The following is a 23,548-nucleotide window of genomic DNA, read 5'->3' on the forward strand; positions in this document are numbered from 1 at the left end:
GGTTCAGTGAAGATGAGGTGGAGATGCTAAATCATGCGGGGGTTGTGGAGTATTTCACCGCCAGAATCCCCCCAGTCTTGCAATGTTCTCAACGAACAACACTTTTATTCTTCCGCATTATCAGAATAGTAATCGAACTCATTGGGCACCGGTGCTTCTTCTGCTCCTTCTTCATCCTCATCAACTGCGGTTAGCACACCAGCTGCTGCTGCCGCTCCCCCAGTTGCGCCCGCAACTGCAGCATCCGTAGGCCACTCCAACGCGCTCATGGCAGCGTTGATTCGGTCTTGGATCGTCTCCCCGCCTGCGGGCTGCTTCGTCTCCCTACTCGCCCGTAGCTCGATGATCTCACGCGGTTCGGACGGGTTTTTGTCCAGGACAACGACAACTCCTCCGGTAGGCTTTGTATTGGGAAGAATGTTTCTTAGTATATTAAAGCCACGAGACATTTGAATAAGTAAAATTAAGGTATTAGATAAGGGACTACTTACGCGCTTGACGGGTTCATATCTCGGGTCGGGGAAAGTGAGGTATTTCAGCTGTGCTGGAAGTACCCTAGACATATTTTGCAGCTCACAGCCAACCTTTTCTTTCTCCATCTTGCGTTTCGGTGCCTCTGTTTGGGGCCCGTCCTTCTCACCCTCCTTCCCATCTTCTTCCGCTTTCACAACGTTCTCATCCACGTCCATCTTATCGACATGCTGCGTCGACACCTTGGGGGTGGTAGGAGTTTGGTCGATATCCATGCTCTCCCGACGCTGCAGCTTTTCTCTCCTCTGCGCACGCCGCTTGGCCTGGGCTGTGGTTGAAAGTACAGCAGTTTTTACCTTCTCCGGCGCTTCGTCTGCTTTAACCTGAATTTCGGGGGGGTAGTCGAAAAGGCTTGGTCGTGTATTGCTGTGGAACCTGAATACGGGAACCTCCAGCTTCTGGTCGACTCCAATGACAGCAGTAGGAGTGAAACTCAAAGAAAGGAAGTGTGAAAGCGGGAACCAATACCAGTATTGCGTAAAAACTGCCGTTCCAACAATTCCAGGCATATTGAGGTTGCCAGTCTGTGTCTGGAGGCTGATGGTACAGTTCCGCCCTCCCGCATCAATAATTCCTAACGCAAGTGCACCTCCAAATTTGGCCATAGCATCCTCGTGCCTATCCCCGACTACCTTCTGCATTGCCTTGCGAATGGCGCCAACCTTCGGATTCATGGTCTCGTTCTGCTGAACCAGAACCATCGACAATGCGATCAAAGCGCCCTGCCGTACAAAATCTGTCGGGTCCTTCAACATTGGCTCCAGAAGATCCACAGCTTCATCTAGCCCGGTTCCAGCACAAGAGATCCCAAGGGCCATAGCAGCGCCGTAACGGACGTGGGGGTTGTAAGATTCTGAAAGAAGTTCAACCATGCGAGGGACACTCTGGTACTTGCGGAACAGAATAAATCCAAGACTCATCACGGCTGCCCTGCGCACGTCATCGCTAACATCACTAACAGCGACATGTAGAAGTCGTCGGACCGCTTTATTGCTACCAGTTCCGCAGTATGCGAGGGCAATAGTCATAATACCACCGTAACGTAACGTAGGATCAGGGTCACCCAAGAGCCCATTGACTAATTCATCCGCAGCTTCTTGTCGTCCATACATAATAAGAGCCATACCCAAGGCAACACCGCGGATGATCTTTTCGTGTTGAGTATCGTGGGCATACCGGATCATGTCCTCCAAAGCTTTCATGTTACCCGTCCCAAGCATAACAAGACCCATTGCAAGACCAACAGCTTCTCCGTTAAGAGCGGAGTCGGTTTCCAAGACAGACTTGAGGTCATTGTATATGCCTTCATCACCAGTTGCCATCCCAGCAACACCCAGACCAAGTGCGCCACCGTGCTGGATCACTTCTTCCGTTGCTTTCGTGAAATGCTCTCGAATCAAGTCCACTGCCCAGCCTTCGTGATTAGCATAGATCAAGCCAAAGGCGTATAATGAGCCGCCTTGACTATAAACCGATCCGGAACCGCCAACTCCAGCAATATTATCCTTGGGGAGATATGGCGCAAGAAGCCGCTGTCCCTGGGTTAGGTTTCCTCGATGGATCACACCAAGGGCCGCCGTGGCAGTGAACTTTGACCAATTGACAGCTTTACCTAGCCATTCAAGGTTGTCACGGAAGAATTTGTCGTGTGTAGTTCCTGCGTGCATGAACGCATTGGAGAGCGACACGGCGGTATGGAATATGGAGTTACGGGCTTCCAAGCTATCCTTTATTTTGTTAAGTATTGCAATGTCGGCTCTGTTGTTCCGGAACATGAATTCCAGATATAATTGAATAGAATTGACACCATCGACGATATCGCGGATAGATTTCAAGGCCGCTCGCGCTTCGTCAGAGAATTTGTGTTTCACACCCTCCGAGCCCAAACTCCGGCTGTTAGAGGTTTCAGACCGACTTTCTTGATTCTGGAATAACGAGTCCGTTTCTTTAGTTGCGTTGGCGTCATACTCCTCATTCTGGGTTTCACTTTCACTTGGGTCAGGAATCAGCTGGCTAATTTCCTGTCGAACCTTTCTCAAGAATTCCTGCGTGCTGTTGTCGTACAAGTCGAACGAAATCTGATAGGCGATAGATAAAGAACGTGGATCTCCTTTTTCGACTAGTTGACGTAGAATATCCGAAGCCATTGAGTGCTCATTAAGGTAGACAACACATTTCGCGATAGAAAAATAGTCCGGTGAAGGTATTTCATTCAAAAGCTCAAGGATCAATTTCAGGATCTGCATAGTAAAAGCAAAGGATATTAGTGAAATGTCTTCCGATTATATTTGGGCTTGAATGTACCTCGTTTCGGAAAGCCCTTTCCTGTACAACGCTCATACAGATATCCAAAACATATTCCATAAGCTCTTCACTACTTCGTGAGGATGCCTCCTGCTGCTTTTCGTCTTCACTCGCGCAAAGAATAACCTTTCGTAGTACGTCGAGATTCTTTGCTTCAACGGCTATGCCCACGACTTGGCGATAGCGTTTCTGTTGGAAGCACTGCTCAAATAGCCTTTCAATTACGGCCTGGAGCTGCTTCTGAACACCTCGCTGAATCACAAGGGGGACCTCGCCGGCATCCGCACCTGCGTCCTCACCACCAGCCTCCAACGGCGTTGAGTCCTGTCGCGAGAGCAGGGATTTCGATGGCAAGGCAGACTGAGAGAACGGAGTGATGGGCGACGTAAGACCTGCGGAAGTGCTGGTTGCCCCATTTGCAGACGGAGAAAATGAATTATTTGGGCGCGGGATGCTCTTGGAAACCTGCGCAGCATTCGATGACTTCGGACTGGCAGATATCGAAATAAATGTATCGACGCATTTCGCTACGCGAGTGCCGTTAGCCACGAAAGAACCAATACAAGTAGACGTGATTTATGGCGTGAATCTGGTGTCACCTACATATAATCGTTTCTTCGAACTCGCCACCATTATCCAAATTTAATAGTTTTCCTGCCCCCAGCGCAAATACCATGCTCTCATTATATTCTTGAAGATGGTAGTATACCTTAGCAGCAACCAGAGCAGCCAGCTCACGTTCCTGGAACGATTCATCCTCGAAGAGCGCCTCTCTGTTGAAATTCATCTCCAGTTAGCATTCATCCAATAATTATCCAGGAGAGTCTCTAAATCACATTTATACAGGGAGTATATAAGAAGCTAAAAGGTTTTCAACTCACATTTTGTCAATAGAATCGGCAATTTCCGTCCACAGCAAGTCGACTTGCGCATCCAGGGCCTTGAGGGCGAAGACCTTCAGTTCAGGATCGGGTTCGGAGAGGAAGCCAACCAAGCCGGCTGCGGAAACGAGGCCAACCATATTCACGTTCAGATTTGATCTGTCGAAATAATTTACCTCAAAGAGTAATGGGTGTTGACGGATGGGATGTGGAATAGCTTCAATGACCAGAACGGCGTTTAGGGCGAGAGCCTGACATTCAACCGCAAGAACGCAAGGGAACGAAGTAAACTAAAGATAAAATACAAGCAAAGAAGGGAAGTGCACGTCCAGTACCAAAACAGGTTTGAGCAAGAGAAAAGTGGCTGGTTGATGGTATGTAGAGGTGTATGCGGCAGTGATGTTGTAGATAGCTCCAGCTCTCTACTTGGTCTACGTCGTCGTTTGACGCCTGGAATATTTTGGCAGAAGCCGAAGCTGACCAATCCAGGCCTTAATCGTGGTTCCTGTAGGTGATGTCACGTGACTCACGTGGATCATTGACTCCAGGGTAGCCAATAGGAGGCCGTGTTGCTCTCACGAACAGCTGGAACATCACGAGCCAGAAGTCACAACTGTTCAACTGGACTCAACACACTCCCGCATTGTTTACTCTCATCTTCCTGTCCATGCTGTCACTTTGCATGTCATGCGGATAAAGTGGAGCATGATGAGTTTGCTACAAAAGGAGAACACGATAGTATCCTGTTGAAGCAATTCCTTTGACCTTCTCCATACTATTTTGTGCATAACCCTATAGTTATCCTGCAATCTGTGCTCCTGTATTAATGCCGAAGTAACAACTTATCTCTATTCCGGTTTTGTGGGTTCTTCTAAGAGCTATGGTCTTTGAAATGTCGACACTCCTGCCATACAATAGCAGCCAACCACGGGTTGTTCCTGTTCCTCCCGATGTCTCTATTCATTGTTATGATTCCTTCCTTCATATAGAACGCCAGTCAAGACAGCTACAGCGTGATCTCCAAACTCTCCTCGATGCTCAAAGTGTGGGATTAGCTGCTGGTCTCTCCGGCTCGACAAGAGATGAAAGCACATCAAGCGGCAGTTTAACCCCTACACCTTCACCACCTACACGGTTCGGTAGCCTGCGCAGCAATACCGTCACCACTCCCGTAAGACAGCCAACGAAAAAGAAAATTGGCCTCCGCGGTGCACGATGTGGGATCCTTAAAATTATGCATACGTTGCTAAGCGTGAAAGAGGAGGAGCGGCGACTCATTGACTCCGAGCTGAGGGATAGGCGGTCAGCAGTGAAGGAAGTGGATACGCTTGTGAGCAAGCAGAGAGGGTTGGAGAAAGCTATCTCAGAAATTCAAACCCAACAGGGGCCGTTAATGGCAGAGAGCCTAATGCGGGAGGCCCATACGCTAGAATCGAAGATTCGAGAGATGGAGATGAAGCTACAGTATATGAAAGCGCGACATCGCCATATTCTGGACGAAGTATCCCAGATTCAAAATTCAGTTGATGCCAAGTTATCGTCGTATAAAGCCTCGTTGGCATTGGTGCAGGCAGATATGAACAGGTATCTACAGTCCCCGCCAATACAACCTCTCGTGCCTCCGTCTGCTACTCCACCGCCGTTCTATGCGTTGAATCCGAAGCGCAGGACCCTTGAAATGGCGAAGGAACAGTGGGTTATGGAGCAGAGTGAGCTGAGAAGCAAACGGCGGAACGTCGACTTTGAAATCGAAGCTTTGAGAGAAGGTGGTGAAGTATGGCAAAGGGTTGTGTCTGAGATATCCAACTTTGAACAACTGTTGCGACAAGAAATGCGGAATTTGCTGCAAGAGACGCAGCTGCTGGAGTCCGAAGACCAATACTCGGCCAGGGTGGAGCATGGACGAACTGTTTTGAACGAACTGGAAGATACACTTATTCAACTGGAAACAAGCTTACAGCTAGCGGAGCAAAAAAATTGGAATTTACTCATTTGCTGCATTGGCGCCGAGTTAGAGGCTTTTCGGGAAGCTAAACGGCTGCTGCTCGAAACTTTCCCATCGCCAGTGAAGGTAAATGGTATGGATCAAGATAAGGATCTTGATCCAAATTCTGGCGAGGATACAACAGCACCTTCTAGCAAGATAGAGGAGTTGAGTGCACCAAGCTTGCTTACAGTGGAGAAAGACGCAGTCGCCCAATCTTCTGAGCAGTCCAGCAGATCCGAAGATGATGACGACGAGCCTGATCCCTCTTGGTTACTGTCTTGATACAATGTTTTAGCGAAATGTTCTCAATAGTTCTCTTTTATCATCCTATCCCATTCTACGGGATGATGGATAAACTGTTTTTGACTGTCAGTATCTATTTATTATGATGTTTATCAGCCTGGATACCTGTCCTTTTAATTTTACGCCTCCATTTTCCTTAAGAAGACCGCGCCAAAGCACGGCAATCTGGTATATAGTCGTTCAAGAAGCATGTGATAAATATTAACAGATCAAATGCGAAAATTTTTAAAGGATTCCATTGCGGTTGTAAGCGCTCTAAATTCCTTTTCGTTGGTTGTTTCTATTAAAGGTGTTAAGAGCTCCATGCCTGGTTGTATCCATCAAATAGTTACCAGTTCAACCAAGTTAACATTTTCAACCTAATGAACATGCCGCTGAAGCCCGCGCCAAACATCACCAGTCGTAATTCTCCTGGAAAGCCAACATCTTGCCCAGCTTTTGTCGCAATAAATCCCATTATGTTGTCCGTTCGACTTCATCGGTGATACCCAGCTCCATTGTTGTAAATTGCAAAATATGCCAACCTTCATGGATCCTCCACCAGAACCGCTCTGCGAGTTCATAATACCCTCCGTCTATGATGGGATCCGAATTGACTGCCGATTATACCATCCTCTCCATCTCTCAAGACCTGATAGCGCCTTATCTTGGAAAAAGAAAGGCGCTGTTGTAGCACACCCATACGCACCGATTGGGGGCAACTATAATAACCACATTGTCTGCTGGGTGGCAAGGGAGCTTTTGAAGGTGGGATACATTGTGATGACGTTCAATTTCAGGTAGTTCAGCTAGATAATTTTGCTCTAATACCCTTTTTATGCATGGTGGTATACATGAATTGATGGACGAATGACTTGATGATTAATTGTATTGATATACAGAGGTGCTGCAGAATCTGAAGGCAGAACCAGCTGGACAGCCAAACCAGAATTGGGAGATTATGTCTCCATCTACGGATTTCTAATATGCTATCTTCTTGGAATTGATCCGGATTTTCTACGGGATCCCCGGGCTGAATGGGAAACACGATCTTCTTCATCTGGAACACCAGAATCGATGAAAGAATCTGAGCGAATGCAACTTATTTTGGCAGGCTACTCCTATGGGTCCATGATCGTGTGTCATCTACCGTCGATAGAGACTGTTTTAAGCCTATTCGCATCAGCCGCAGAGGGGACTGCCGGGGCTGAAATTCTGCAGCAGGCTGAGCAGCTATCGACTCTTTGGAATACTGGGGCGAGGTCGGAACTATCGTCTCAACCATCGACTTCGTGGAGCAGCAGTGATCCTAGCTATAGCAAGCCACCCCAACTCGTTTCCTTGGGCAGTAGCACAAATTCCAGCGGGAAGAAGCCCCAAGAAGATCCGGCTGCGGCCATTAAACAGCACATCGAGCGGTCTCGACGGAGATTGAGGGCCAGCTTTGTACGCGGACAAGAGGTGGAAAACCGATCGAGCGCCAGTGACCCCCACGAGATTTTACAAAACATGCCTACGCCTGTTGTTTCGTTTCTCCTGATCTCCCCCATCCTCCCACCCATCACAAATTTCATCACGATGTCGTTGTTCGGCTCTCGTATCAATCTCGACGTCACTCTCAATGGAATAAGGGTCAAATCGACCCAGCCCGAGGAACAGCTTACAACTCACAGGACACTGGCGGTGTATGGCAACAATGACTTTTTTGCCTCTGCGAAGAGGCTGCGCAAGTGGTTTGCGGATCTTACGAATGTGCCTGGTTCAATGTTTGAGTCTTTGGAGATTGATACCGGTGGGCATTTCTGGCTCGAAAGTGGGACAGAAACCCAAATGAGAACTGCTGTGAGAGAATGGGCATGTAAGAGTTGATCTGGGTTGTCTTCTCCGTCGTAGTTTGCGATGCTAATTTGGATACTTTTCGACCTGTTGTGAGCGACGTAGTTGTTAGCGATTTTATTTTTGTTCCATGATCCTACTAACTAATCGTGCCGCTGCGCAACCCATACCTCGTGTGGGTGCACCACACCAAAATGATAAAAACACCAAAATGATAAAAATCTTGCAATTTCATCATCTTCATCATCTTCATATAACTCACCACAATGTCAAATAAGGATAAAAATATTGAAGACTGTATTCAAAAAGCTGTTGCTTACCATCAAAAAAATCAAAATTTCAAAATACTGTCTCTGTCATAAGAATTTGAGATTTCTTATCAATGTCTCCAAGTGTATTTCAATGAAAGAAATCTGAATACTGCAAAGATTCCAGTTAACAAAAGATTAAATGAAAGTCAGAAGAATGCAATTAAATGATGAATCAAGCTGCTTGATGAAAAGAATTATCCTCCCACAGCTGAATACATTGAAAATTTTGCAAATTCAATGCTCAGATGTTAATATATAGATTCTAATACCTCTCTTTCAAAAGTCAGCAAGATGTGAACTTATAGGTTCATTGAACATCTATCTAAGTATAAGATGGTGAAACAGAAGTCAATGAATTTAAAGAGAGTGACAGTTGAAGATATTGAATATATTAATACATAATTTGAACATCTTCAGATTCTATTTGAGCAGTATCAATTTCATATCTATAATACATACAACTTCAATGAGATTGAATTTCAAGGACAAGGATGTGGAGAATGAGTTATAACTGCTTTTAAAGAAGCTAATTCCATTATTTCTTTATCCTTTCCAAGAGATTTGATTACAGTCATTGAATATGTATTCATGAATAATCATATCATTCTGTCATTGATAATCTTAGCCTTCAAAACACACTTAAAGAATTGATATATATAGATAGATTTACTCAGCAATTATAAAATTGCTATATCAGATACTGAATTTATAAATAATGAGATTGAATTTACTTGACTTAAATATTTCAATATTGCTACAGAAAAAAGATATAAAAGAAGTCATCAATTACTTTTAATGAATAATCATAAATCTTATATCACTGAGAAGTTCATACAATATATAGAATTTTATAAAATAATTCTATATAAATTTTCATCACATGTCACTTATTTACTACAATCTCTGAATAGTCTATCATTTCAGCAATATAAGCATTATCATTCAAAAGCAGTCAACTATGCCATATGTCATGGTCTTGTTAAATATGAATAACAGCAGTTTCTATAAGACCTCTCAGCTATGCAAAAGCAAATCTTTAAATCTAATACAATAGCTGCAGAATAGACTCAATATGTCATATATTCATGAAATTCTGACTAAGTTCTTGATACTCTTAAGCAGTGAATCTTATCACCTTCTCCACTACAGATTTATGAAGATAAGAATAATTCAGATCATATATATATCTTTTCCTCTCAGCTATTCTTATCAAAGACAATTCAAAAGCTGAAACATCATATTAATATTGCAGAAAACACCATACAAAGTATTAGAGATACTCTTGATTTGAAATCACTCATCTTGACATGTTGTTTAAACAAGATATTTAAAGTAAGTCTAATCTACATGAAACTTAATGAGCAACAGATCATTGAATTAGAGAACTTTCTCAATGTCAGTAAACACCACAGAGCCAAAACAATCCATTGTCAGGTTCAAGTAGAGGAAGTCCTCACTATTAAAGATGTCAATAGAAAAATCAACCAGTATAAGAATAATGAAGCTGAAAAAGAGCAGAATAAGAAGTGATGAAGACTTGGAGTTAATCCCATGAAAATTGACAATAACTCACTCACACCATTGACAGAAGAGGAATTAAATCAATTTAGAGATGGCACACATACTGAGAATTATGTAGATAATCTTTTTATTATAGATTAGCTACTGGTTGTTGATATAGAGTGCAATAATGAGGATGTGATTCAAGATTTTTATTGTTTTGGAGTTTTTATCATTTTGGTGTGGTGCACCCACATGAGGTGTGGGTTGCGCAGCGGCACGATTAGTTAGTTAGATACCCTTGTGTCTTATCTCATAGTTAACTAACTACTCCGTAGTTAAGGCCGCGATTTAGTGGGGAGTCCTACACGAACTCTATGTTACTGGTTCCTTGCAGTGGCGAGCGAGTTGGGAGAGTTTGCTTCACGAAGCGTGGGCTGACATGTGATAGGGAAGTACCTGAAAGTACAATGTGCGCATATTAGTTAAATATTTCACCTAGCCTCCGGTAGAAGATACCCTGAGATACTTTGCCTCAGCTTAGAGCTTCCCCAGCGATGGCAATTAGCGCGGGCTGGGTGAACTTGCCTTGATCCAACCCCCCGATTAATCGCCCTGTTGCAGCTTTTCGCGTGACCCCGTCCAGCGTGGATAAATATTGGTATGAATCGATTGATTGATTGATGTGACGACATCCGTTGATATATCCCCGTTTCGGCAGAGGACGGCTCCATTTGTTTTAGATATTCTTACTCTTAACCACCTAGTCACCTAAACATGTATGTTATCTTAATATATGTTCCTCTCCTCCGTCACAGACGGTTTCTTTGAGGTCTTAAGGACTTGAATTTGTGCCGATTGAATCATTTACATTGGTCCGGGAGTTAGGTTCCATGCAGCAAGAAGTTGAGAAACCCTCCTCACCATGCCCCTTCTGAGAGATCAGGCACTCGTTTCAATTCCTTGCCATCAGGAAAAGCTGTCGCCAACCTCCACATCTTCAGAGCTTCAAAAATTTTCAAAATCTCAACCGGTGCCAGACATTACCCATCTACGGAAAGTCGCCTGCAACTCCTTATTGTCGTTCGTTTCCACTCTCGCTCAAGCAGCAAATGCACTTTGCAATCTGAGGGCAAACACGTCAAATGAGGAAGAGTTGCGAATTGCGGAGAGGAAAAGGATCCTTTCCGTGAAACTTCGCGATGTAAGTATTATCAAACTCAACTCACATTCTGTATTCTAACCCCCTTTCTCTTACAATTTCATTGCAGGCTACTACACTTCACGATTGGTTAGAATATGCAGCGGAACTGGATGAACTTGACGGGAACAATGGATGGAAAGCAACCTTTGAGTGCGACGAATACGATCCGGTGCTTGTCCAGGGGAGGCTGGAGCAACTGGAGCAGGCCCGTCATAGCTGTGATGCTGCGGCAATGACCCATATTATCCGTACTTCCCTCAGCCGTGATCTAGGAGGAATGACCAACCGGAAACTGTACAACCACTCCCGTATTGGAACGAAGAACCTGGTGGATCAATATATCACAACCGCTGCAGAAACTCTGTCAACGTTGTTAGATGTGTCGCGAAGGTTTGATTTTGATGGCGCGGAGTCGAGGTATCTGCTAGAGCAGCTCCTAGCGGCTCGTCAAGCGTTTGGTAGAAGCGCGCTTTTACTCTCAGGTGGTGCTACCTTTGGCATGAACCACGTTGGTGTTGTGAAGGCACTTTGGGAGACACGACTTTTGCCACGGATTATCTCTGGTTCCTCTGCGGGGAGTATCGTTGGCGCTGTTTTGTGTGCGTATACAGATGAAGAAATACCCGAGATCCTCTCGAACATTGGACAGGAAGATTTCTCCGTGTTTGGTGCCCAGGATGGTAGACTGCAAGTGTTTCAACGGCTCATGAGGTTCATTAAACATGGCTCCTTTTTTGACATCGTTCATCTGACCCGAGTGATTCGAGATTTGCTTGGAGATGTGACGTTTCAGGAGGCCTACAATCGGACTAGGAGGGTTTTGAACATTGGCGTCTCCAACGCTGGCATCTACGAGCTCCCAAAGCTACTAAACTATATCACCGCTCCAAATGTGTTGATATGGTCAGCTGTGTAAGTTTGTCGTTTAGATACACGTTTAGTTTATATACTTACTTTTTTTTTCTTTTTTTCTTCTTTGCGCAGAGCCGCTTCATGTTCCGTTCCGCTCATCTTTTCGTCGTCATCTTTGAAGGCGAAAGATCCGATCACTGGAGAAGTAACAGAATGGCACGACGCTCCTCATCATCGATGGATCGACGGCTCAGTTGATCATGACCTACCAATGGCACGTTTATCAGAAATGTTCAATGTCAACCACTTCATTGTTTCCCAGGTCAATCCGCACGTTATTCCCTTTATTCCACAGGAAGATACATTCTTCTTTTCCGACGTTGTCGACAAGCAGTCTGATTCAAGTTGGTTGAAACATCTTACATGGGCAGCAAGAGAGGAAGTATTACATCGAATACACGTCCTTTCTGAGATCGGGGTATTCCCTAACGTCCTACGAAAACTCAGATCCATCATGAGCCAAACATATTATGGAGACATCAATATCCTCCCTCAGATACCATATGAGGTATTCCCAAACATCCTGAGGAATCCTACCACTGAATTTATGACGCAAGCCTGCCTCAGTGGTGAACGAGCGACGTGGCCCAAACTAGGCAGGATAAGGAATCACTGTGCCGTTGAACTGGCTTTGGATTCTGCCGTTCAAACCATGCGAGCAAGGGTTATTTTTCATGTTGATCGCATCGATCCACCTGTGGGAAAAATTATTCATCCGATCACAGATGAGGATGCCCCTCCGCATATGAGGACCCGAGCTCATCGTAGCAGCTCGTACAGTGCTAATGCTAGCGAAGATCCAGAGGTTGCCCGACAGCCTGTCCGTCAACTACGCAAATCACGGAGTTCGATATCTCAGGAGAGTTTGGGTTCTAACGTCACAACTTCCCGCATTTATGTTACTTCGGCTGAAGATCTTCAAATGAGTGAACACAAGGTGCCGAAACCCCTCACAACTCAAAAAACCAGCAAGACCCTCTTTACTCTAAATGTGGAGCACGAGGATGTCCCGTTGGACTCTTCGTTGCCTCAGAATTTTCGACTCCCTGAACGGATCTCACCTAACGAAACCCCATATTCAAATATGTCGGAGTGGGCTAGTGGTAGTAAAGGGCACACTCCAAACCACTCACGGCGTCATTCCACCCCTCATGTTCTGACAGCAATGCCAGCACGGTCTCCGACTACTGCTGCGGCCGTCCTGTATGCGGCTACACTCCCTGCCTTTCTCATAAGCGCCGGAACAAGAAGCCAACCCCCGTCTCCTACGTCGTCTGATTCAAGTTAGCAATGGTAGAGTGGAAGTCTGCCGGATAATTAAACCACTGAGTATTTTTCTCTGTATCCGCTAAGTGTCTTACACTGTGTTGCCATATTTTTATGTTCTCCTGTTTCACCCATTATACCCTGGAGATGTGCTAGGGACAACAGAATACACGTAGAATGGATGAGCCAACGTGCCAGTGCATCCAGATCGTCGGGCAAGAGTGTAGGGCGGTGGTCATTGTTTCCTTCTAGCGACAACCTGGTTCACGTTTAATGTTGTCTCCTCTGTCCCCGCACACTCAGACCAATATCTGGAGGGTGCTTCTGGTTGCTATGGATAGACATACTGGGTTCATCTGAAGTTTTGTATGCATGTTCATGGGCTGTTCACACATACTTGTCTGTGAAGCAACTGTCCAGAATCGAGAGTTATCAGCAGAAAGTATCACCTTAGTGCAAATCCCTAGCTAGCCATTAACTGAGATGAAGGTACACGATTAACTTGCATGGAACAACACTCATTTGAAAGAGGGGAGAGAGTGAGAGTTTTAAAAAAAGAAAGAAAAAAAAAATACATGCTGCTGAGTTTGTGACCACTTGAAACAACCGTACTCCGTAGGTCTCCCATTTTGTTGTATAAATCTCCCTCTCTTAGTCTACTAGCTCATACTTCTGAGATGAATCACCAACAACCCATGTAGCAGGTATTCCAGAAGCAGAGTCGGATGATTTATCATAGTGTCTAGAGTAATTGAAGAATGAACGTTTTATTTGTTTTATTTATTTCCTCCTTTTAATTTTTTTTTTTTAATTTTAACTTAATTATATTGCTATTGTTATTATTGTGTTTTTGGGTTGCAACCTCTACCCTCTCCAGGAGGACGAACACTTCGAAGCCCGGCGATTTTTCATCTGCTCATCGAACTAATATTCAACTCCGACTAAAGAACGCCAGAGGCTAGTTACAAGCGCGTTGCCCCCGGAGAAGATACCAGGGCTAAACCAACGGCTGAGCTTCGTTCGCTGCTTTGGTTGCCCGGGTCAGATGCGAAAGGTTAACGACCTAGTTTATTGGGGGGGGGAAGGAATCGAAAACTCGTGTGGGTGAAGAAGGGAGTATGTAACCAGGTGGGGGACGGATGCTGATGGGATCTGTTAACTTTGTTAAGTCTTTGCTTTCATAGCCCTTGTTGTTGCCAGTGAACCGCGGAGATGTGCATCAAAAACTTGGAACCCCGATCATTTTTCAGTGGTTGCAGTCGTGCAATCAGCAGTGCAACTACTATAACTGCTTAGATACTGTGGATAGCTTTTAGCGACTGCAAAGGTATTCAAGAACGTTTACGTCACTCCCTGCCATTTCACGGGGTCAAATGATAGAGATTTGACAACATTGACCACCAGTTCTTCACCCAGTAGTGGTTGTATGAGTGTTAGCCGCTCTGGCGGCATGAAATTTGATTTCTCTGCGGTGTCTATTTGGAGGCCAGCCTGCGCAATTCGGGTTAAAAGCTGCGTATGTTCGAATAAAGACACGTCACATGCAGATTCGGGAGCACCAACAAGTGCTCATGTATATTATATGTACAGTACATATATACAATCAGGCGTATCGCTTGCGACAGGGAGCGGGTCTTTATCGGAGCGTCCCGTGGGTAAGGGCAGAGCATGAATTACATTGGTGCTAGAATGCTAGAATGGTCATTGGACTCATGGGAGATTATGTAGATTAGTTAGCTGCGGGTAGGGGAAACATAAGAAGTTGCTTTAAGCTTTGCTGTGTCCATGCTACCCGCTGTTCCTGGTTGACGAAAGGTATCATATATTTCCTGAGAAACCGGGCGTGACTATAGCTTAGCAAGCTAGCAGTCATTCCCACGGCAGGTTGTAAGATGTGAAATTTCCTTTAGAGATGGGTGGTGAGCGATGACGTCGATCTTTCTTTTCACTTTGCTTGAGTGCGATAATAACAAGCAACTATCCAGGTGGCCAGAAATGCAGCTCGACAATAGCTCGATCCCATACAACGATTAATTTTAAAAATATCTGAACGAATATTGTAACTCGGATGACAGCCGTGAGCCATGGAGGAGGAAATCCACTTGCATCAAGCGTGTGTTGTGGAACTACGGGCATGGGTTTAGTCTCGAAAGAGGCGCCGGTCGAGAGACAGAGTAGGTACACTGTTTTGAATCAACCTGAGGTTTTGAAAAAGAGAGATGGCGTCAATGGTGTCATGGACGGAGCTGAGAAGTTGTCGATTAAGTTTGTTTTGTTTTTCTTGCCCGTAAGATCATCTAAATTGATGAATTTACAAATATTGCTTTTAATCATATCATGCTGTCCATATCTGATGGGTATGGATACGGGCGAAAGTGCGGATGGCCTATTCGCTACCAGTTGTTAGATGGATATACATAGCTTATTAGCGACTGACACTTCTGACACCCCGGGGTTTCGTTCCAGTTGGTTAGGGTTGAAAAGAGGGGGGACAGTGCATTCGAATTTTCGAGTTTAGAGAACAAAGTTAAGGCCAAAGAGGAATGTCGGAGAACAAAGTGCAGGATGAAAAGCGATATCTTGTAATGGTGGAAGAGTGATGTTGCGCCAGGCCATCTTTCGTAAATGTAGACAGAAATGCTAATAATTTCAAGTTTTTCCACTCGTTGTGGGCGATTTCAAGATTTTGATGACGAAATAAGCCTCTGGATAGTTAATTAACAGGATGAACTAAAAAAGCTTGTTGTTTTATGTTCGTAATAATTGATCCTAATGTAACTTATCGCGAATAGCAATTCGAGATTTGGATGCATAAAATATCAAGGTAGTTACCCCATAAAATAAATAATAAATAATAATAAATAAATAAAAAAAAAGGGAATGCCAGATGTATGTAAAGCCCTCTTAAGTTTGCTGAAGCTTTAAAGCCTCAAAGCCTTCGGGGGGAACCCAGCTCCTTGGTTATTGAGAGCAAAGCAACCGGAAAAGTAATTGGTTCAGTCGATATGACTAGCTTGACGAGAGGGCTGCAACCATCAGCACATGATGCGCCATTGCAAAATGATGCGCGTGAAGTTAGCACAGATCCGTAAATCATGGCTGAAGAGTTGTAAGGGTATCCGGGTTCTTGGGGCTGATGTGTCTTTTTTTTTTCTTTTACATCTTTTCGTTTTGGACCCCAGAAACATGGAACAACGAATCAATAGTTCTGCCCCTCTATGAGAACAAAAATTATGTTGCTTTTTGGCCATTGGAAAGTAAGTGCCTAAGTAGTAAAATTCACCAATTTGGGATTAGGCATTGACTAGAGGCGAATCTCGCTGTGCCGTCCGACCAAAATTGAGGTTCCGGTTAATATTCAAGGAACAAAAGAATGATGTCGTCCACTAAGCCCTCTAACAGTAACTTTGGAACTGGTGTATACAATATGGATGTCCAAAGGCCCCGAAGTTGTCCTTGACCAGCAGATCATGACAAATTTGGACGCGGATGAATCGTGAACAGGTGGAAAACACCTTGTCCACCACCACCGGGTATGCTATGTTACCTCCAGTATGCAGGAGGTTCTAGTAAGTAAAGCACATTACGACGCCCGTGCCCTCCACACTCTTATTGCTGAAAGGTGATGGGAGCTGTGGGGACCACCTGTTGTCATTGCTTTTGGAGGGTGGCGGTAATGCGGTTGAGCTGCCAAAGACATGAGAGAAGAAATGTTTATCCCATGAGTTCTGGATGCGCAATAAATGCAATCCTACCGGGAAGCGAACAGGGGATTATGTAATTCCTATTGGCTGTGACTATCGTAGTGATCAACCACGCTAAACTCAAAATGGGCATTGACCATGCAGCCGCAAACAAACACCGCAAACACATCCCGATGTTCCCCCTTCCAACCTGCAGCTTCCAACGCTGGAGATGCTGGAACATTCACGGATCCTCTCCTGCACGCTTCCAATCACCGTCAACACAATGGGCGAAATCGGATGCTGCTCTCCTCTCAGGGATCCTCCTCTCGGGCCTATCATGTTGTATGCATCTCTACGGGCTACTAGCCATTCTGAGTTTAGCCTCCTCTATCCTGTTCTTCCCGGGTATCGGGGTGGATGATCCTCTGAGAAGGTTTCGGACGCTCCATTCCAGTATGCTGCGACCCACACTGCGCCCATTACTGCCCAGGCTGTATTGAACCGTTCTCATGGGACAGAATAGTCGGGACGGAAGATGAAATGATGTTTCCTGCCATATCCTCTCCTCATGTGGCTAGGTCTTGCATCTTGTCTCACTCAGTTGCCGGATGCTGATGTCCCTGGCTCCCTGTCAAGATCGTCCCCGCTTGCTCTTCCCCCTCTATGGCGGATGTGGCATCTGCTCCCCCTCCGTGATTGATCTGGATTGCAGCCTGCCAGTCCCCAAAGCCATCATCCTAGTCCGCTGCCCTTGTCCCAAGACTGCCCTGGACAGTTCACTTTGCTAACTTAGCCTCTTTCTAAAATTGCCGTGATTCTTGATTCGCTCTCTGGTCCGCAATATGTAGCTAATGTTTCTATATTTAGGAAATTAACTTCTATTTTTCAGACCGGGCTTCACTTTTTCAGTTATATTTGCTTTTATTACATCTCAACTAGCAAACTTAACTTTTGCTTTCCCCCCCCCCCCCCCCCCCCCAGGATAATGATATATACGCTGAAGCCCCATGCACATAGAGAAGCTGATGGTCGGCATTCAGCATATGCTAGTTACTCATTCTCAACCGTTGTGCAACCTCCATCTTCTTCTCGACTCAATTTCCCTTTTTTTTCTCTTCATTTCGTCTTTTTCCAAACATTTTGATGGTCCTTATGGTTTGAGGTTTTATATCTTTGTTCTCATTCTTCTTAACGTCAGGTCTCGCCAGGGGGCTCTTGCTCGAGCTCTGGTGGACCACATTCTCAGGGCGTCTGTGTGTAGTGTCACTTGGAGATGCTGAGGGAACCAGTGGGTCTGCCGCCCCATGAAGTATTTTAATACCTCTGCTCTGCCGCTTCATAGGCGTGGGCTCATGCTTGTGAGGTATCATAACATACTCGACTTTATATAACATCAATCTAGACTTCTCCCACGCCGTTCATCCGTCTCGTTCCATAGTATCTTTTGGGACGTCAACACGCTCTTCTACATCTCAAGCCTTGGCGAAAAGCTTGATTATTTTTATCACGCACTAGCTACTCGGTATCTAGACATCCTCATAGACATGGTTCTCTCCTGGTTTCAGAACTACCTGGAGCGACGCAGAATCCGCAGGAATGGAAATCGAAGGGTTCTTGACGAGAGATTTGGGGATTTGGCTATCACAGCACCCATGGCAGGTGGCTGGAATCAACTTCCAATAAGCACGACGACTTCGGGGGATCATGCCTTCATGGACCATGAACATGACAGCAGAAGAAGTGGGTCAAAAACCTGGACGGCTTGTTGCTTTTCTGATCACGAGGACGAAAAGGTTACTGTTTCGTCTGATCCTCAACCTTCTTTTTCTCAACAGGAGAAAGAGGGTAGCACGGCAAATCCCTCAGCGCGTAGCTCGGACCCACCAGCCTTTGTCTATAAGCCTGCCAGCGAAGAATTCCTCAAACAAATGGCTGACATAGGCAAACCCAAGTCACCTCTCTCGATATCCAGCTCGAACGACAGCGAAAAACACAAACGACAACTCTCCACCATAAGTTCCAATGCCAGCCTCATGGACCCCGTTTCGTCTTCAGATATTCCACGCCATCAGTCATACCATAGCCAACCTCTAACATCATCGTCTTCGTCGTCAAACACCCCAGTTGGGTCCAGAAGCCCGAGTGGAACATTCGTTTCTTCTTCCGACGGGCGACCCTTCCAGACTAGCCCAGCTCTTTCTTCTATGAGCACACCGAATACATTGAAACAAAACTCTCCACGCAGCCTTTATTCGGATGCCGAAAAGGCACCACTGGAGCCAGTCAAAGAATGCCGTTCAATCCCCGTTCCACCCATTCAAGTTCAACCCCCGGTGACGACTAAGTCAAAGAAGAGTCTCAAGAAGACGAGAGTCGTCACTGAGGAACTTGTTCCTTCGGATACGGAGCTCTTTGGTTAGCTATCCCTTTTCCTGCTTCTGCTCGCCTCTGTTTATTCTTGTCAGGGTGACATTCTGTTGGATTGAATCCTTCCATGAATGTTACCGATTGCCAGTGCATTCTACCCATGAGCTCGTGTCAGTGGGATTGGGAGTTTTCAATCCTGCTAGTTTCTTGAAACTCTCTGACATGCATGACATGGCCGGTGGCTTCGATATAGATTTTATTTTAGGTGGTCTATAAACCGCTCTTGTGATTTAGAATCCCTTTCATTGTTCATTTGATACCCCCGACAAACCATCCAGTTTCATACTCCGTTATATTTTTTTTCTTTTATTTTCGTGTTGACAGCCATTTATCATTGATAGGGGTATAAACGATATATTTCCTGGCTTTTTTGAATGGAATTGGATTTTATTTGGGTATATGCCAGAGGTTCAAAAGGCACCAAACCACACTGCTGAGCGGAGTTCATTTCCATCGTACGACTAGTAAATTTATTCTGTATGCATACATATACTATGCGTATTAAGGGCATTTGCATTGATTAAGTTGTTGCACTGTTTTTGATATCTGATAGTTGCACTTCGTCTGCGGCACGGCTATCCATTAGTTACTCGTGCTTTCGAACCATTCCGCCAACAACGCTTAAGCACGGAGCCTAGAATCCAAACGGCACCCCCTAAGGGCTGACAAACTCAACAGACACAAAAAGGTGGGAGAACCAACAAATCGAGCTGTCAAATTTAGAGTCGGACTCCGCAGTCATGACTGACGTCTATTTGTTCCAGCCGGCATTATTAGATCTTGGTTTTTCTTACCAAAAAAATAAATAAATAAATAAATAAATTTGATCCTTTTCACACTTTTTTTACCTTTCCTTCTTTTTTTTGTTTTTAATATTCGGCATTCGGCCCCAGGATTAATGCTGCTGGTACGGAGTAACTCGAAACCGTTTAAAATGCTGGGCTCCAGCAGCTTTCCATTTCAATGTCGTTTGAATTTTCGAAGACTTTTCAAACTCCTTTTACTTCTTCCCAAAAGGTCGTTCCACGAGCAGAAACATCTCCCAAAATCTTAGTCAAGGAAAAGCGCATGAAATACTGCACTAGGCAGAGCGTTTCCTTCATATCCTTCTGCCGTCTGCTGTTCATTTCCTCCCGTTGTGTACAATGTTGCTCATATTGTTTGTAAGACGCACAAATTTAAAGCGAAACCGAAATATATGCGAGAGGCCATGTCTATTTCGTACAACTCTCGACTGATATCTCAGTATAGTTTTATATCAGTTTTGCTGGATATTTAAAAACGGATAAGATGAAGACATAACGGTCTCCTGCAGTTGAGCCATTATTGCCACTTATTCAGTGAAATGGGACGGGACAATGCAGAAGTTACCAACGTTTGATCTCAGATTTATCGAGATCATCTTGGGAGGCGTAGGTGCAGCCGCTTTTTTCAGATAGGGGCGGCTGTGGGTGATTTAAGCTCTCCTTTGGGAGCCATCCTGGGGTAACTAGTGAGGTTGTTAAGCGAACGCGAAGAGTAACAAACTAAGCGGCCTATTGGCCTTTCGCTTCTCGCTTTTGCGTTTTAGCACCCAAACCCTCTCGCGAGCTTAGTTAGCAATTCCGAAAATATTGCAGAAAGGTTACTCTTGAAACCCAAGGCGCTGGACCATGGATCCCGATTTTATCCCTCCAGGCGTTTTTCGCAAGTGTCTAGAACGCTAAATAGCGAAGCTAAGATTGGCAGCTGCATATGAAATTTACACGCAACCATCCGCAGCACGACAGACTAATTGATACACAATAGGAGAGATATTACAATTTCCACCAGTAGTTTTTGCCTTTGGGTCTGTAGTTTTGTTTAATATATAATTGTAGGTTTAACTTCCCACGTTATGACAGGGAGCACTGTGGCATAATAATAGATCTTATTTTGGGATCTTCTTCCACTCAACTAGATCTGTTTGTGGGTGCTGTCTCGGTCCAAATATGCTTGGCTAAATTTGAAAACCCTAGGTATGTAACATAGCCGCCTCAAGCCTTCAATATTGATGAATAATATCAGGTTTTGTGAAAGATCTACAGCATCATAAAATTTATGGATCGACCTGGGCACAAGGGCCTTTTCACATCTCTCCTGCTCTCCCTTAGGATTGAGTAATTAAGCTTTAAGTTAGGTTCGGGTAGATCCGCCCATGGACCCTTCCCGTAACCTTAATTTTATTAGTTTCTTAGTTATGCCGTTCTTATTGGCTGGGTTCGATTTACTTTTATTCAAGGTTTTCAACCTGTGCACACGCGGAATTATACTGGGCTTAGAACCAAATTTGCTCCAAAGAAGACCAGATAATCCACATTGGTAAATATTAGTCTTTTTGAGACTATACAGGAATAATGATTAGATTAACTTCAAAAAACTTCAGTCGACCGTGCTCAATGCAATTCAGTTTCTCAAACCTCGAAGCGAACCTAAAAGATTCTCCTAAATGATAGCTAACTAATCAAAGTTATCTCGAGCATCAAAACCCAAAAAATATCTATAATAGTAGCCCGAAATGTTGTGTCCACCGTAGTGCAAAAGAATAATATCTGCCAATAACTCAAAATCGCAAGGTTGAATCCTAATTCGAAACTCCGGTCGTTAAAGCAGAGACCATGCCCGAACTATAATCAGCCCGATTTAACATATGAATATATTTGAGATGTTAATTAGCCACATATATCTAGGTTATATCAGCTTGGCTGTACCCAATTCGGTTCTAATAAACGGAATACCCATTGAGCCGATATCTGGTAAGCAAGTCTGGACCTAGGTAAGGAAATCCAGAGTCTGGCTTCCTCAACTCTCCCATTTGATGGACAAAGTGGAATGATAATCTGGGACAAATCACTTGGTTGCCGTCTTCGTAGGAGAGGAATCTGGAGATGAGCACGAATCAGGAGACGAGAAGGAAGCAGAAGAAGTGAAAGAGTCAGGGGAAGTGCAGGACAATACAGAAAAAGATCAGAACGGGGAAGTGACGCCGAGGAAAAAGATGTATAATAAAAATATTATTAGAAAGTTGGGTTTTCGGCGTCATGGAATCATATCAGAGGGATTCCGGACTGCAAAAGGAGGTGGAGAACTTCGAGAAATATAATGACGATATGATGCTGAGGTCGATAAGGTTGGCCCATGCTATATGGCGTCAATCAGAGCCAGCATCCAATACAATCCAATAAGCTCAAGCTTAATTTGAACCAATTCCAATCCATGTTTTAACTTCTTTCGGCTTTGCTTCAGGTTTTTTGTCCTTTTCCGCATATTTGGGCTGCAGATCTATGCGGACAACGCAGTCAGGACTCTTCATGTATCCAGGGATTACGGTCTTCCTACTCTTGAGATTAAAACTAGGCTATGCTCCTCTTCTTTTCTTATTAGAGTCTAAGAGTCTATATTTGGGTTCTTCAAATCCCCCGGAGGCAATTGACGATGCTGGACGACTGGCATTAGCCTCGTTATTTTTATTGAACAATACAAGGTCAGGACGTTAAGGCGTAGTCTCATAGCTCACCATGAGAGAACATGTTTATGTCTTCTATTTTCTTTTCCCACCACCCATTTTTCTGCTACCCATTTCGTTTACACAGTGAGAATGCGGCTTTTTCACAAAATAGCTGGAGCATCCACTTTGTTCCATCGTATTCTTGTTCTGTTCCTGCCATTCTGCGCTATCCTTTCGACGGATGAGGAGAGAAAAACTGCGATTTCAACAAACGGGAGAGGTCGTCGACTTGTTGCAAATGGGCTAAATCGCCGTGATTGCCCTCTTCAATGGGCTAATGGAAAGGGAGATTCATGTTTATTGAGGACATCTGAAGTGATACTCTACGTATATCTTTGGGTATGCTTTTTGATGAGCTTCTGGGTGTCACCCATATGGACAATCTGGTCACTTAGTGAAGTAGTACCAGTTACTCGTAAACTAATATATCGTGAACATGAGATATGTGCCGTCAACCTATCGAGGACTTTCAGGCTCAGGTGCTGAAAGTCCCTCACCATCGATGTATATACATCGTCGCCAACTGTATTTTTTACTGCAGTAGTTATCAATTGCAGTCGAAGGCCAAAACCTGATCTCCAGGCACAAGTGAGATCCATCTCAATTTCTACAGAGAATGTTGTTATTATTTCAGCCTCTCTGACCGAGAATGGTGTCCAAACTCCCCAGGTAACAAGGTCAAAAGTCACAATTGAACCTCCGTCCATCCATAGAGAGAGCACAGCCAATGTAAATAAAGCTTCCACCCTTGAAGGATCCATGGGATATTACCATATGAGGGCATTTCATGTCGTGAATTGAGCTGTATTGACTCTACGCAGATGCTGTCTATCCGATCCTCGTCATTCAAATATGTTCCATCAGATCTCGTATCTCTGACATTGACGAAGGCATC

The 23,548-nt window shown here is 44.6% G+C and overlaps 6 protein-coding genes across 6 annotated transcripts; 5 read left to right on the forward strand and 1 right to left on the reverse strand.

Annotated features, from left to right (window-relative positions):
- Positions 1-104: 104 nt before the first annotated feature.
- PADG_03076 (proteasome regulatory particle base subunit RPN2) lies at positions 105-3,856 on the reverse strand (the record flags this gene model as incomplete). Its single annotated transcript, XM_010760412.1, has 5 exons — positions 105-401; positions 492-2,771; positions 2,836-3,362; positions 3,439-3,608; positions 3,717-3,856. 5 exons carry the CDS (start codon positions 3,854-3,856, stop codon positions 105-107), a joined length of 3,414 nt encoding a protein of 1,137 aa, XP_010758714.1.
- Positions 3,857-4,596: 740 nt separating this feature from the next.
- Positions 4,597-5,985, forward strand: PADG_03077 (uncharacterized protein; the record flags this gene model as incomplete). Its single annotated transcript, XM_010760413.1, has 1 exon — positions 4,597-5,985. One exon carries the CDS (start codon positions 4,597-4,599, stop codon positions 5,983-5,985), a length of 1,389 nt encoding a protein of 462 aa, XP_010758715.1.
- Positions 5,986-6,522: 537 nt separating this feature from the next.
- On the forward strand, positions 6,523-7,854 carry PADG_03078 (uncharacterized protein; the record flags this gene model as incomplete). The annotated part of the gene is made up of 2 exons (XM_010760414.1): positions 6,523-6,785; positions 6,888-7,854. 2 exons carry the CDS (start codon positions 6,523-6,525, stop codon positions 7,852-7,854), a joined length of 1,230 nt encoding a protein of 409 aa, XP_010758716.1.
- A 2,703-nt stretch (positions 7,855-10,557) lies between these two features.
- Positions 10,558-13,036, forward strand: PADG_03079 (uncharacterized protein; the record flags this gene model as incomplete). Its single annotated transcript, XM_010760415.1, has 3 exons — positions 10,558-10,836; positions 10,904-11,748; positions 11,821-13,036. The coding sequence occupies 3 exons, from the start codon at positions 10,558-10,560 to the stop codon at positions 13,034-13,036; spliced, it is 2,340 nt and encodes a 779-aa protein (XP_010758717.1).
- A 3,820-nt stretch (positions 13,037-16,856) lies between these two features.
- PADG_03080 (uncharacterized protein) lies at positions 16,857-17,400 on the forward strand (the record flags this gene model as incomplete). Its single annotated transcript, XM_010759956.1, has 2 exons — positions 16,857-17,042; positions 17,302-17,400. The coding sequence occupies 2 exons, from the start codon at positions 16,857-16,859 to the stop codon at positions 17,398-17,400; spliced, it is 285 nt and encodes a 94-aa protein (XP_010758258.1).
- Positions 17,401-18,244: 844 nt separating this feature from the next.
- On the forward strand, positions 18,245-19,120 carry PADG_03081 (uncharacterized protein; the record flags this gene model as incomplete). The annotated part of the gene is made up of 1 exon (XM_010760416.1): positions 18,245-19,120. One exon carries the CDS (start codon positions 18,245-18,247, stop codon positions 19,118-19,120), a length of 876 nt encoding a protein of 291 aa, XP_010758718.1.
- Positions 19,121-23,548: the final 4,428 nt, after the last annotated feature.

This window comes from Paracoccidioides brasiliensis, assembly GCF_000150735.1.
Source record: "Paracoccidioides brasiliensis Pb18 unplaced genomic scaffold supercont2.3, whole genome shotgun sequence".
Lineage (NCBI taxonomy): Eukaryota > Fungi > Ascomycota > Eurotiomycetes > Onygenales > Ajellomycetaceae > Paracoccidioides > Paracoccidioides brasiliensis.